Source organism: Acipenser ruthenus, chromosome 18 (genome assembly GCF_902713425.1).
Source record: "Acipenser ruthenus chromosome 18, fAciRut3.2 maternal haplotype, whole genome shotgun sequence".
NCBI classification, from domain to species: Eukaryota; Metazoa; Chordata; class Actinopteri; order Acipenseriformes; family Acipenseridae; genus Acipenser; species Acipenser ruthenus.
The window spans coordinates 8,177,779-8,192,603 of NC_081206.1; the positions used below are offsets into that span (position 1 = coordinate 8,177,779).

The 14,825-nt window shown below is 36.6% G+C and overlaps 1 protein-coding gene across 4 annotated transcripts in view; it reads right to left on the reverse strand.

The window, feature by feature from the left end:
- Positions 1–2,745: 2,745 nt before the first annotated feature.
- LOC131698607 (hepatocyte nuclear factor 4-alpha-like) overlaps positions 2,746–14,825 on the reverse strand; it is a 34,694-nt gene continuing 22,614 nt past the window's right edge. For 3 of the 4 annotated variants that reach the window (XM_058991124.1, XM_058991125.1, XM_058991122.1), the window contains exons 2-10: positions 12,446–12,620; positions 10,833–10,927; positions 9,387–9,493; positions 8,455–8,610; positions 7,570–7,657; positions 7,177–7,329; positions 6,748–6,984; positions 4,969–5,091; positions 2,746–4,522 (exon numbers count right to left, since the gene is read on the reverse strand). In XM_058991124.1, coding sequence (XP_058847107.1) covers positions 4,380–4,522; positions 4,969–5,091; positions 6,748–6,984; positions 7,177–7,329; positions 7,570–7,657; positions 8,455–8,610; positions 9,387–9,493; positions 10,833–10,927; positions 12,446–12,620 — 1,277 coding nt within the window. In that variant the 3' untranslated portion in view covers positions 2,746–4,379. The remainder of the gene's footprint in view (positions 4,523–4,968; positions 5,092–6,747; positions 6,985–7,176; positions 7,330–7,569; positions 7,658–8,454; positions 8,611–9,386; positions 9,494–10,832; positions 10,928–12,445; positions 12,621–14,825) is intronic. The other variant, XM_058991126.1, reaches the window with a different exon arrangement.

Consider the following 14,825-nt stretch of genomic DNA (forward strand, 5'->3'; position numbering starts at 1 on the left):
AATTATATTGTAGCTTTTAAAAAACACACAAAACTTGATCAACATACCCAGCTGGGATAAGACACATTCTATTAAATTCATATTGTTGGGGTAATAATTCACTATTCTAGAGCATCTCTCTCCTCTATTCCAGCCACCTCCATTCTAACCTGCAGTTAACATCTTTAACTAAAGGAACTGTAAACTGTTACACATTTTCAAAGAAAGGTAAAGATGATACTACAAGTGTGGGTTGTCCCGCTTGATACTCAGTATATTTCAGTGTGGTGTGATACTAAGTGGAGAGTGACAGTAACAGGAGTGATATTAAAAGGGTTGACTGTAAGAGGAATGAATAGTGTAACTATGTCAACAGAACAACAACCTACATAATACTGGCAACTACTGTTTCTTAAAGCAAGCTTTAATTATTTTATGACTGAGACTATATCAGTTCTAAAGTAATCATACACCCTTGCTCTGAGAGAATGACTTAGCAATGCCACGTTGTCCAATTTGCCTTTTTTATGATTCCTTTTTCCGTGGGTGCAGTTTCTATGGCGAACACTGAGTCTCAGCCCATGGTATGATTCAATAGTGACACTATCGCATAACATTTGATTAAAATCTACTTTTACTACTGTTTAAGGTCTTCTGGCATCTGTACAGGAGTGCTCACAAAGGTGAGGGCATGGAAGACTACAGACCCTTCTTGATAACAGACCAGTTCAATCATGTACTGTAGGCCTGGTAAAAAGAATGATGGGAGTCTACAATCTGTCTCATTTAGAACAGCAATACAGTAAGATGAAAAAATAATAGTTTTACATTCTTCAGGAAGAAAACTCATTTTATTGAGATGCACTGATACAAATGAACCCTTTATAACTGATTCATGTAAACTCTTTCTCGATATGACATTATCTATTATGATATTAGTTTCTATATCTCTATTGAGAAACCATTGTAAAATCTGTGTATATCCCAAAGGAAACCCTTGCAGAACCATCAAAATGGAGCTGAATTTCTGCATTTTATTAAAAAAAAACAGCCTTTCAAGTTACAAAATGACAAATAAACTGCCTTAAATAAAATGTCTACTTGTGTGTTTATTTTAACAGGTGTATTTGTCCTTTTGAAAATAAATAGAATCATTTCAATCAACCTGATGTTTGGAAGAATTAAAATACACAGTGGGCCTGTTACATTGGCAGTGTCACAGCTATACTTAATAATAACTAAAATCACATCATAATTCAATTTTATCCTAGTACATGCAAGCAATACCACATGAGAAATGGGTTGTAAGTGGTATTTAAGACCTAGGGGTCAATAAGTAAGTAAATGAGTAGTTAGTATCACAGTAAAGTATATTGAAATGACTGATTTGAAGCATGTGGAATAACTTCTTGTACTCTCAAGATACATGTTGTCATACATACAGACAGAGGAATGCCACCATATAGCCTGCTATCTGGTACCAGTAACATATTCTAATGCTGATCCCAAGTTTCATCACAATTTAATAAGTGGGTTTCCAGATATATGCAGAAATGTAAGTGTGCCATGCAATACAGCAAGTGCAACTGTAACATGGCATCCATTTCAAACATACTGTAGCATCAAATATGAACTGTTATAACTTTTCTCTTTCATGGGGTGTTGTGCTATTGATGGAATGCTTACTGGAGGCCCAGTATTTGCAGAGCAAACACAAGTTGCACAAACTGCTTTCAAAGATAACAGACTGAAGCCTCTGAAACAATATCGGCATGCTTGTTTTGTTTCTGCTATCATTTCGGTTCTAGCAGAGCGGATATTTTGTAAGCAGTGCCCATGATCTCTGATGCTGGTTTCACTATTGTTCCAGTATTGTTCATCTGGTGCACTCCCTTTGCATGGACTGGGTTTAGTTCTACTGTTCTTTATTCCTGAGGTTCTAAGGTTTTTACTAAGGGTTTGGCCCTTACCAATGTCAATGTGGTTGCTCTATGCCTCTTGCTTGACTACACTAGTGACATTTTCATACATTGACATACCAATGATATCACAATGGTTTGAACCTACAAGTGCAGGCAATCCATTGCAATACCATGTTCTGCTGCCATGTCAGTGCATTGTGTTACCATTGATGTGGTCTGCTCATGGTCTTGTCCTTGATAATACACTGGTCAGGGGAAATAGCACCTGGCTACCTATGGCTCACAATTGCACATGATATGTATATTCATTATATTATTAAGTCTGATATCATACCAGGGTAAAGAATTACCCTTATGTGTGCTTACTAGGGCCACTTCACCAGGAGGGTGAAATTCTCTCCAATCCTTTACTGTTATTAATCAATTATCTGCTTCACCGTAATAATATAGCAATTTTCCTATGCTGGTTATACCATGCATTTACCTCACTTTACCAAGATGTGCATGCTTTACCATACCTCTCTGGGATTTGCAGTGCTTGCCTATGCTTCATCATGCTTTCGTTTTGCTGTGTTGCACTTTTCTATGCTTTTACTACAACATTTTTAAGTGACAATATGACTCACCCTGCACACCGTGCAGTCATTCCTTTACCCAATGAGCCAGGGTTGCATGAACTGAATAAGATCATTTTAAAACATAAAGCTCTAAAGCTATCTAACAAACAGAAGTGTACAACAGGTAATATGTATGACATTATTTCATTTTCTGTACCTTCTTTCAAATCTATCAAACCAGAAACAGGCTCAGAAATGGATGGAAAGAAGAATCAAGAAAGTCTGTGTAAAAAATCTTTTGGCATTTATTTAATTTTTGACATAGTAAGAAGTTAGAACACCACCATTATTTCTACCTGAAGGCAGTATCCAGTATACACGTGGTTGTTAAGGCACTTTCTGTTAATAAAACATTTATAATACACTTTTCAGAAACTACAGTACTCTAAATACAAAGGGGAAAAAAAGAACATCTCCTGAATTATTTCCCGTGCCTACTGCTTTATGCTTTCGATGCATCACTAGAAACAGTCATTATAATTTATACATTGATTTGGTTGGGAAATTAAGCACTTAATAAATTAAAGAAGCCTCACTTTCCAAGATAGCAGGTAAAACTAAAGGCTGTAACCCCATTTCAGAATATGAAACAACCTTTTCAGGGCAAAGTATATTAGCAATACAGTGTACATGATGGGCATGAAGACCTCTTTCTTTTATTTGTAAAAGTGACATTGTTTTTAACTTGCATTGAGGCTGCAGTACATAGACCATTGGAGCTATGGACTAATCAGAGTCACAGAGCCTGTCTGTGAGTGTTGTTTTATGTGCACAGGAAAGCAATGTCGATTTAAATCACTTACACTGGTTAAAACATACCCCCTCCCCAACTGTTAGAATATACTCAAGGATAAGGGTTGACAGACAGTTTTTAAGTAACAGCCTGGTTTACATCTGAAGGTTTTAACAAAGGAATATTTACAAAAAGTTGCACCAGTATTCTGTTACACAAACTGTGTATTTTACAATAAATAATAGCATTTAGAAGTGTTACAATGAATGTAGGTGTGTACTGTATGTATGTATGTATGTATGTCATTTTTGTACTGTGCCTATTGTTATCAGATGGAAGCCAGAAAAAAAAAGTAATATAGGAAACTATTTAACATTGTTTCTCTAATGTTAGAATTAATCATTTGATCATATAATTGAAGCACCAACAACATGAATTTTCAGTAAAATGCAATAAAAAAAAAACCAAACAAACAGGAGGACTGCTGATAAAAATATCAATATCAATATGAAATCAATAAAACATGTCATATGATATCAATAAAACATGTCATATGATATCAATAAAACATGTCTTTGTGAATGGAGTTTTCAGACCTGCACTGCTGCGGGTCTGCCAAGGGTTGCAATACAGTATGTAAAGCTTCATTTAAAAACATGTTTGTGAATAAGGTTCCTTTTCATTTCCAGATTTGAAGAGAAGTCGCTGTTTGGATTATGTTCCAAGGCTGTTTCATGTTGGGTTTTATTATATCATTGTAGAAAAAGTAGACGGCAAACCATTTTAAACGGCTAACTAACTACATTCATTCTTTGAGCTTCTCACCACCAGGACTGAAAAGAAGGCACTGTGTGCCAGGGGGTCTTTCAAGTTAAAGGCTGAGTTACTTTTCTTAACGGTCTGTTAAACCTCTGTGTCCAAGCTTACCATCTTGTGGTCACAACAGATAAATATATATATATTTTTTCCTAACATCTGTACAATAGGTTTAGATACCATAAATTATTATTTCTACAGCTTTCTTGGCTGTACTTAAAAAAAATGATAATCCTAAATCATTTCACATTCTGCTTGGAGGTTCCAAACTCCACCCCCATGACTATTACATCACCTCCACCCCTGTGGCTCTTACATCGCCTCTTGCTTGGTTGCGATGGGTTGTTGGATAGATATTGGCTGCTTGGCTACTGTAGTGATCACCCCATGTGCCATTTTGTACTGCTCTGAGCTGGAGCCTGCAGGAGGGGAAGGTAGTGGGGTTTCGGGAGTGGCTGGACAAAGAAAAAGAGAAGGAATGTTAATACTGTGAAAGTCAAAAATAATAATACTGATATTAACGACACAAACAGTACAACACTGGAGCTATCAAAGTGTAATACTTTCACGTTCACCTGCTTCTAGAAGTTTGAGGTTTTTTTTTAATCTTAAATGATGTGTGTGGTTCCATTAAGGCAGCAGTGTGGAGTAGTGGTTAGGGCTCTGGACTCTTGACCGGAGGGTTGTGGGTTCAATCCCCAGTGGGGGACACTGCTGTTGTACCCTTGAGCAAGGTACTTTACCTAGATTGCTCCAGTAAAAACCCAACTGTATAAATGGGTAATTGTATGTAAAAATAATGTGTTATCTTGTAACAATTGTAAGTCGCCCTGGATAAGGGCGTCTGCTAAGAAATAAATAATAATAATAATAATAATAATTATCATTGTTTTGTACTTACAGATCTGTCCATTGTGAATCTGATTAGGCATGTTGTTGGGTACTAGGACAATATTGCTGAGATGTTCTTGGACCAAGTGGGGGTGGAGAGTGTGGGGTGTGTGAGGGGCTTCGTTTGCAGAACCTTCAAACCGAAAACAAAACACTTGTAATCATCTGAACATGAATCAAGTATGCTGTGATGCATAGTTGTGTAATGGATTTAAAATCACCTCCTGTCTCTTTTAATGATGTTACATTTTACCTGGGTGACCTTCTGTCTTTTTATAATGTTTTTTTTATATAGGACACATTGCCACCCAGTGGATGAATGCTGTATCTGCAACAGTGATTTTAAAAGGAAATCCAAATCCATTAAATGCACACCTTATTATAGTGTTTACTGATATTGACTAGAATTGAGGCCTGTAATGAAAAACAATGTCCTGAGGGTTTAAAAAGTGACAGACAGTAGGTAGATATCAGCTTTATTAAAGTCTTAATATTAAACTCTTATTGAACATTATTCATCTAGAGAAATCTGTAATGCTTGACTGGTCCACCATTTTGTTTATTGTATGTTAGCATTAGAAGTAATTGCTGAGTGGTTTTTTTTTGTGTGTGTGTGTCATGTGACCATGTATTAGCCAATTGGGAAGTAATCTAAGGGTTTAATAATATATAACACATATACCAGCTGGGGCTCATAAAACATATTCTAAACAATACACTGATGTATGATGAGTGAATAAGGGAAGTACATGCACTCAGCTGTCAGCAATTGTATTAATATACATTAGAATCAAGATAAGGAAAGTGTTGTTTGCATATTTTATAAAATATGATGAGAAAACATACAATGGGGATTTTTTTTTTTTTATGTAAGCCAGTATTTTCTGGCTCTGGAGCTGCTAATTGTTACATGGTCACCTTAGCTAAGAATGAGGCCAAGGCCACACCACTGAGAGAGAGCCTTGGCTGGAATCAGGCTGAAATGACTGCTGCCAATGCCCTGGCCAGTGAACCCTTTGATTTACCTATTCATTAACTGAACCATATCAACCTTTTAGAAGGCTTCTGACAACAGCTATACAGATAACCTTTGCCACTGTGCTATTCAGTGTACAATTAAGACTTGAGCAGCCTCGAGATTGCTTTTATTTTGCTGTGACACTTTATTTGAAGTGGCATTAACTGCATTCTGTATTGTACTGAACCACTCCCTATAATATATTGAAACAGGTATCACATACTGCACTCATGGGACATTTATTGGGTTGGAACTGAGCTCTTCAGCCTTGAATAAAACTGAGTGGTTCTTTTAGGTTAAACAGTGCTTTGAAAAATGTGAAGGAACTAATAACAGTTCTAAAAGGTTTCACGATCTGCAGGCTTGATTTTATCAATTAAAATTGACTTACCAGTCCTTAATAGTTATATGGCCTTATTCACAAAACTTTAAGGAGTGTTTTAAGGAATGGTTTTAAAGTCCATTTTGATTATAAATTATGTCTGCAAACCTTCAAATAGTCCTTAAAGTTAAGAAAGGGCATTCTAGTTTGTAACCGGTAACAGACAGTTTACTAACACCACCAAACGTTGCTCATTGTGTGTTAATAGTCATTTTATATATATACCTTTTTTCATAAACATGTTACCATGAATATGATTTGCTAACTTGTTATTAAGCTGGCTGTGAACAGTTAATAAACTAAAAAGTTGAAGAATGACTATGGGAATCCCTCACAGAACCTATTCATATCTTTCCAGTGCCCAGGTGTGGAGCTGTGAGTGTGCTTACCCCCTAGAAGCATCTCCTGCAGGAGGTTGTCTATCTTGGCCATCCCGAAGAGCTTGACGAACTGGATCTGCTCGATCATCTGCCAGGTGATGCTCTGCAGGGTGGGCAAGAGGAGGAGCAGCTCCCCGAAGCGGCCCCTCGAATCATACTGCCTGTCGTTGATGTAGTCTTCCAGGCTCACCTGAACCTGGTAGCGCATCCTCTTGATTTTACTGAGGTCACTCAGACCCTTGGAATCTGGGATAGACAATATAAAGAAGAGCGCTCAGCTCATTCCAAAAGAAGCTTTAGACTATACTACATGTTCTTTGAGCTAAACTAGGGGCTACTACATTAATCGGAACCTCAACATGAGAATCCTGAGTTTGCAGACATATATAAACTGCACTGCTTTATTCCTCGTTTTGCGTTTTTACAGTAAGTCAATACCTGGGTCGAAGAAAACAATCGCTTTCAAGCATGCGTATTCATTATCGTCCATCTGCAGCTCCTGAAATGGCAGCACCAGTTCATCCAGGATGCGCACGGCAACCCGGTTCACTTCTAACTCCGGGCAGTTACGAGGAATAATGTGGTCATTTCCTTTGGTAAAAAAGAAAAAACAAAATCGGAATCAGCACCTAATCTTCTCCACCCACAAAGCCATTCTACAAAGACCCGTGATACTGTGGTTGATTTCCAAGTTGCAGTCTACAAGAAATCTATATTGAAAGAAATTCAATATAGATGATGTCTGGGCTAAAAGCATGCAAATCTACACCTACACCAACATTAGTTCCAGAGTAATGATAAAACTATCCCTTTGGGATCACATTTTCTTACCTAATAGTAAAATGTCTTTGTACATCATAGACCTCTTTGCTGCTCCAAGCAGTAGGTGCTCCCCAGCATGTGCCCGTAGTAAAGCCACCTGTATGAATCAGCATTATAGTTATTTGAATACTAAAACAGGAGAATATATGGCACTATTTAAAATCCATTACTGTACCTTCAAAACTTCATCTCAGTGTATTCATATACTGGGTGTTTATATTAGTCTTTAATTAACTCTTGTTTTTTAGAGGCGAGACAATTCCGTGTAAATGTTTCAAGACTGAGAAACCAACAGCTTCAGAGGCATTGCATTTCATTACTTAGTTAGTGGTTATAGTCGTTTAATATTAACAGGGATTTCTGTCCTTTCAAAAAGGCAGAGTTAATTAAAGACTGGAGGAAATTCTTTGAAAAAATTGCCCCATAGTCTCTCTGTAGCACAGCAAGTCAAGTGTCCGTGTTTTTTTCAAATCTCAGCTCCACCACTCCGCTAAAGTATGACAAGGGACAGTACCTAGCTATACACTAGAGGATTGGTGCAAAACTGAAAAACAAGTGTAAGCTCACATTGTAATTGGGATGTTATTTCCTTGTTTGTGGCTCTTTCATTCTCATGAATTCAAGACCTAGAAATGAATTACCAAGCCCTGTCTCCTGCATGTTAATGGTTCAGAATCTGTGGACCTTTTTTATTTTTCAAACCAGCTTAATAGGTTGGTGATGTGAATTTATTATAAACCTGTGTCAATTTTTTAAACAAGAAAATGTATTTGAAATGATCTTGGAAACATGGAATGCTACTGGCATATGAATGTGCAAGCTCAGGATGAAATACTGGAAGAAGCACACATTAAAATACAACACATTGTATTAGCTGGAGTCCAGGTGGCTCACCTGGTCGTCTAGTGCTAGTTCACAGAATGCTGGAATGTATTTGGCCCATTCTACCAAGACCAGGAGCTGCTGTTTCATGGACTCACACACGTCGATGATACTGGCAATTTTCTTTGTTCGGATATCTCCATTTAGTATTGGCAATGTAGAGGAAATCTGAAACGCGATACAAGCACTGTATAAACTTCAATTATGCATGAAAATCATATTTGATACAGGTATATAAAAAACAATAACACCGAGATTCAATTTATATAAAAACTGTTATTAGAAATCCTATTTGTGGTAGCAGATCTACATGCTGCTGCCACTGTTATAATCATTTAAACCCTAAACTACTGATCTGCTGATAACATGATTTATATTGTAAAATGCATATTGAAGTCTGATGATACACACATAACAATGACTGCAGCTTATTAAGTGTCTAAAGCCTCACATGCTGCAAGTGTTTTATTTGCATTTGGAAAGCATTGCAGATTCAACCACAGTGAAACAATTTCTTGTAGGTCAATCAATGGTAACACTATACATTAAGTGTCTCTAATTAGTGTGTATTTACATAGTAGTTACTAAGTACATATATGTGTATTTACACATAATTACAATGTTATTATGCATAGTTACAATGTACTTAATGTGCACATTTTTTGCATGCTATAACCATAACCCTAACTCTAAACCTAACCTTAAACCTAACCCTAACCCCCTAATCCTAACCCTTTCTGATACAGTTGTTAACTTACATATATTTAGATGTGCATAATAACATTGTAATTAAGTGTAAAGACACATGTATTTAACGTGTAACGACTATGTAAATACACTGTAATTGGAGACTCAATGTAAAGTGTTGCCCAATAGACTTGTTATTTTCAGAGTCTATTGAACTTGCAGATGCAGTCAGCTTGCCTATCTCTTCTGTGAGTTACCTGTCTTGACAACACCTCTGCCTGGATCAGGGCTGTAATGGACGGTAGGCTACTGTCCTCGTAGCTCGACCTTCTGGTGCTGATTCGGTCTCTTTCGTTCTGAACAGCTGGGGAGGAAATATTCAACCATATTCTATCACACTGAAAAATATACAGGCAAAAATAATCATGCAGTACTCATTAAATTAAAATGAACAATGAATTACAACTTTTGATCACACAAATGTGTTTTTTGTTAACTACTAGCCAATTCCAAGTTAGAACCATTCCTATATCAGCTGATTTATTTCATAATGTTTTCCTCCGCAAATGTACTAGCCAAATAATAATAATAATAATAATAATAATAATAATAATAATAATAATAATAATAATAATAATAACATGCTATAGTAAAACAGTGTTATAATTACCTTACAAAAGCTTTACTAACATGCTATTCTAATAAACTTTGTATTAATAATCGTCAACCCCTATATAACACATGTATAGGTGTTTTATTAGTGGATGCCCCCTGGAAAACTATGAATCAATCCTTTCAAATGATTTCTTTGAATAGGAGTACAATACTTTAATAAATAGTCCCGCTATGAACTCCCTCAATAGAAAACCTTACAGTCAGCTCTTGTTTAAAAAAAGAAAAAAACCCTCCCAAGGTTATGGTGTTTTTATCAGTAAGGATGCCGTGTTTAATCACGCAATGATGCTTTAGAAATGTTTGTTCAGCAAAAGCCAGTCATAGACCTCAATGCGGTTTCTATTGAACATTAACAGACTGGGACTTGGCTTCCAACACAGCTCAGGTATGTTTCCAGTTGCATTTCTATACTCCTTGTTTTTAACGTAATCTTACCTTATCAGCAGTTCACCAGTAATCCCTGGTGGCAATAAAGTTTTTTTTTAATTTTTTAATCTAGTAGCAGTATTGTACTGACAGATGAGGAATTTACACGCACGGTGCTCCACAATCAACAGGCTCTCTCGATCAGAGTTGCCAGTAGCATTAAACTGACACAACCTGGCTTCCACACAGAGTCACTGGAAATAATACCCAAGTAACTCTATTAAAAACTGTATTGAGATACCTGGAGGCTCATAGGGCTAATTCACTCGCCTCTCAGGCCTCTAACTCCAGCACAGGACATTTCTCTGCTTGGCCCGGGACTGTCAGGGGGGTGTTCTGGTCAGGGGTAAAGTGAACTCACAGAATGGTGAGAGGGCAGCTCTTATAACTGGAGTAAATAGGCTTTTCCACTTTCCCTTAAGATAGTTTATTATGGAACTGAATCTAAGTTAAGACTAAAAGGAAAAACAAATAAACAGAAAGTGTGATTATGTTTTCAACTGAATTAAACAGATAATTTCACGATAAGCAGAACATGTTGGCTGCAGATGAATACAGTCCAGGAAGAGGTCCTGCAAGTATTTACATCAGAGGAGTCGTACCTTCTTTTTTCATGCCTGCCCGAAAACATTTCTTCAACCTACAGTAGCGGCACTGGTTTCGCTTGTCTTTATCCACAATACACTGCCTGTTAAACCTGAAACACAACCAAAGGAATAGTCACATTAAAAACAGCTTTAACTTTACTGAGCAGTTGAAATATCGGACGAGTAAAAATGAGGTATTCTTCACTCTGGCTGTACAAGTGAACAATGAACAGAAAGAAAATTGATATTTCTTCTACTTCCACAAACATAACACATCAATAACACATTTTTTTATAGACTTATGAGGAACTGTTCACTATTTTTGTGAAACAGTTGCAGAATAATTTGATTATTTCAAAATACAAAAAAAAAAAGTCTTATAAAACACTCATGTACTGTGTTGCTCAGATGAGTTAGGCCCTAAAGGCAATGCATTTACTTAATTGTAATCCAGGAAGCGTTCCATATATAAATGTTTACATTACCTGCCAGAAGAGCAGCTTCTATGAGAATGATCCTCACAATCATTTAGAATATATTATAACAACAACAAGACACATTTTCAATGTGTGGTTACTGGAGCGTTGGATGAATAACATGTTCATATGTCAGTATTGAATACATGGCTTAACAGACAGCACTTTTTATTAAAATAATGCTCTTGTTTGAAATACATAGTAATGGTCAAAAATGGAAGCATGGTGTTGTTTATAGAGAACATGGCATATTTTAAAAGGAAATCAGGTGATGGTCAAAACAACGAAGATTGAACCATTTCAAACATCCTTTGAAATGTTTATCCCTTCTACATACATGCCAACAGCCCCTAGATGATCGCGACAGTCTCGATATTCTTCACAGCTCTAGGGCGTTCGCTCTCGCTCCCGTACTGTTATTTTTTTTTATTTCTTTCTCTTTAGTGGCTGCTGACTCCCGTGCACTGCAGTGATTGTGTTCAAATGACCAGGTCTCAGGTTACTGATGAATGATTTGATGTGTATGATTTTGAGTATAAAGTGGGAGCCACTGGAATGTGAAAGATTGGAGTTAGCTGCTACACCCTCCCTCTGGTGTCCCTCTGAACAGTTTCCAAATGTTGGCAAGTATGCTTCTACAGTATAATTGGCTGTATTCACATCTGTATAAGTTTACACTGACCTTTAGCTTTCCGATTTGAATGACTTTTCTTCTTGGCGAATCTGAAAATCTACTTACATTTGTAAGGCCGTATCGGGAACGTGTTGATATGGTTCGGACAACCACTGATGGTAAAGGAACCATGAACGGCCCATGAATACAAATAGAGTGTGTTTGATTTGATTATGCATGGGTTTAATATTGACTGCCATGTCTAATAACCATGAAGGTGGGGCTTACATGAACACAGGTTGCACAAAGAACAATGATACTCATGCCATGCTTATATTTACATGCCCATTGTTGGTTTCACAGACCCCATAGCACTAGCTAATGTTACTTTAGGTAAGGTAAGTCCAAAATTTGTACTAATTGAGGGTCTGTGCAGAGCAGTCTGGCTTTGGGAGTGCAATATGATGACACCAGTCTTAATACTTCAAGAAAACACCTTTGAATTGACAGGTTCCCCACCCCAGCACTGCGGGTCTCACCTGCAGGAGTACATGTGGTTTTTCCGGACGCTCCTCCGGAAGAAGCCCTTGCAGCCGTCACAGCTAGAGGCTCCATAGTGCTTCCCCGTGGCTCTGTCCCCACATATCGCACACAGAGCTCCTGCACTCAGGTGACTGGAGGCATTCATGTTCGCACTTTCGGCAGGTGAGGAGTCTAAAAATGACAGGAGATTTCTATTATTGTTATTACTAGAAACACTTTAGAATAGAGGTTGTTAATCCATGTGCAATGAAAATAAACATGCAAAAATATACTGATAGAGCATTTTATTATATTTCAGACATTTTGTAGCATGCTATATATATGACCTATATAAAATATATAGTCTAGGGAATATTTATAATATTTTTCTTACATTTATTTTACACATATCCATGGTTTTCTTATGTGTAGAATTTTAAATCTTAAAATATAACGTTTGAAATTTTACAGAGATATCAGCTCCATAAACTATACATTCCTAGACACATTTATTTTTCATACAGGGAATATCTGGTACTCGTATGAAATTTTGTTGGCATTGTTCGTTGTTGTTATTTTGGAGCAGCATTATACAAAATAATCATTGCCCTAACCAAATAAACATGTTTTAAAGGAAGATTAGTGACCTTATCATCTTCTAAAGGTATCCTCTCCTACTCTACTCAAATATGAAGATAAGATAAATGAGCAAGGAGTACACTACTTGAAATAAAACAGTCTATTTGCATTCAGTTAATCTGCTTGTGTCTCTGTCTGATTGGAGGATAACATTTTGCCAGTTGATCCACTGTCTATTACACTATTTAAAATGTGCTGGTACATAATGTATGATAATCAGTAGGATCTGGTCTGCCTTTCACTTTCATTATGATTCAAAACCCTCCTATCCAGTGATAACAGTACATGGTACAGCTTGGATAAACAAATGGCTCAGACAGCAACACTGTTCACTGGCATTTATTCCAGAGTTTTAAGTTTCAATATGTTTGCTTAGTTAAAAAGTGGAACAGTGGAGATTCTAGGTTTAAATCTATCCAAATAAGAGTTCTGATTGGACGTGAGTTAAGGTATTTATTGTTTCAGTCTAAAACCTTCCATGTTTAGTGATCATTTATTGCAGACAGGATATAATATGTTGTATTACTGTTATATGCTCAGTTATGGGTCTACTATGCATTCTATACAATACTATAGGGCCTGGACTCTACTATTGAGAACAATGTAACACCTTAAAATAATATCTGAAAATATTATGTATGCCAATAGAATTACATAGGAAATGATATTATTCTGCATTGATTTTTTGTTAGATAACTGAAATATGCCACAGACTGAATTCAGGTGGAACATCATATCAATAACAGCGATTACACTGGGATTTCTATGGCTTTTTAACCATTATAATTTAAAGAAGACCTTCATATTGTGTCTGATTCAGTTTGATTTTGGCAAAACTGCATTAAATAAAAACAAAACAAAACAAAAAAATATGATCTCATTGTGTGAAACTCTCCAGTGAGGCCAGTCATGTAAGAGTGATCTGGGCTGGGCTGCTCAATGGTACAATTAGCAGCAGGAGTGCTATGCACACTAGCAGACCAGTCTGTCCCTAATGTATGATTTAACTCACATTCATTCTCATGTAATATCGTTTTAACGCTTGAACCCTTTTACACATCTGGACCCACACCTGAAAAGCAGCACCATAGCACCCCTTTAACTGCAGCTTTTAAAAGTTGGTACATGTACAGTATCTGCTGTTATATATTATTCTAAGCCCTGTTGGTTCAACAACCCCCGCCAGCCCCATACAAAATACATTTAAAACATTCTTCAACAGAAACCTTGAGGTTTATATATATATACCTGTATATGTGTGTATATATATATATATATATATATATATATATATATATATATATATATATATATATATATATATATATGTATATATATATATTATTAAAACAAATTTGAATCGCCTGTATTCACCCCACACCCCCCTACATCTCCTACATTAACCCATTAAAAATGGGGTATCCCATGCACTGTGTTGGTATAGATGAAACTGGGGTATCTTTCTTGGCAAACAGGTTTGTAAATGCAACGGTAGGATAGTTGTGATCACACAAGCATCCATAAGCATGTTATTAAAAGTGTTCAATGATGTGTGACTAAGGATTAACAGTTGATTAGTTTCAGAGCTGTTCCTACTTCTTATATCAACGACTCCCAGTAACAATGCACACCTTTGAGTCTGCAATTGTGGATTTTGACAGCGCCACTAAAACCGTCATAATGCAACTCAGCTGTTTCTGGGGGAACTGTCACAAATACAGTAGTGTCCTTGTTAATACAAATACCGTAACATCATTC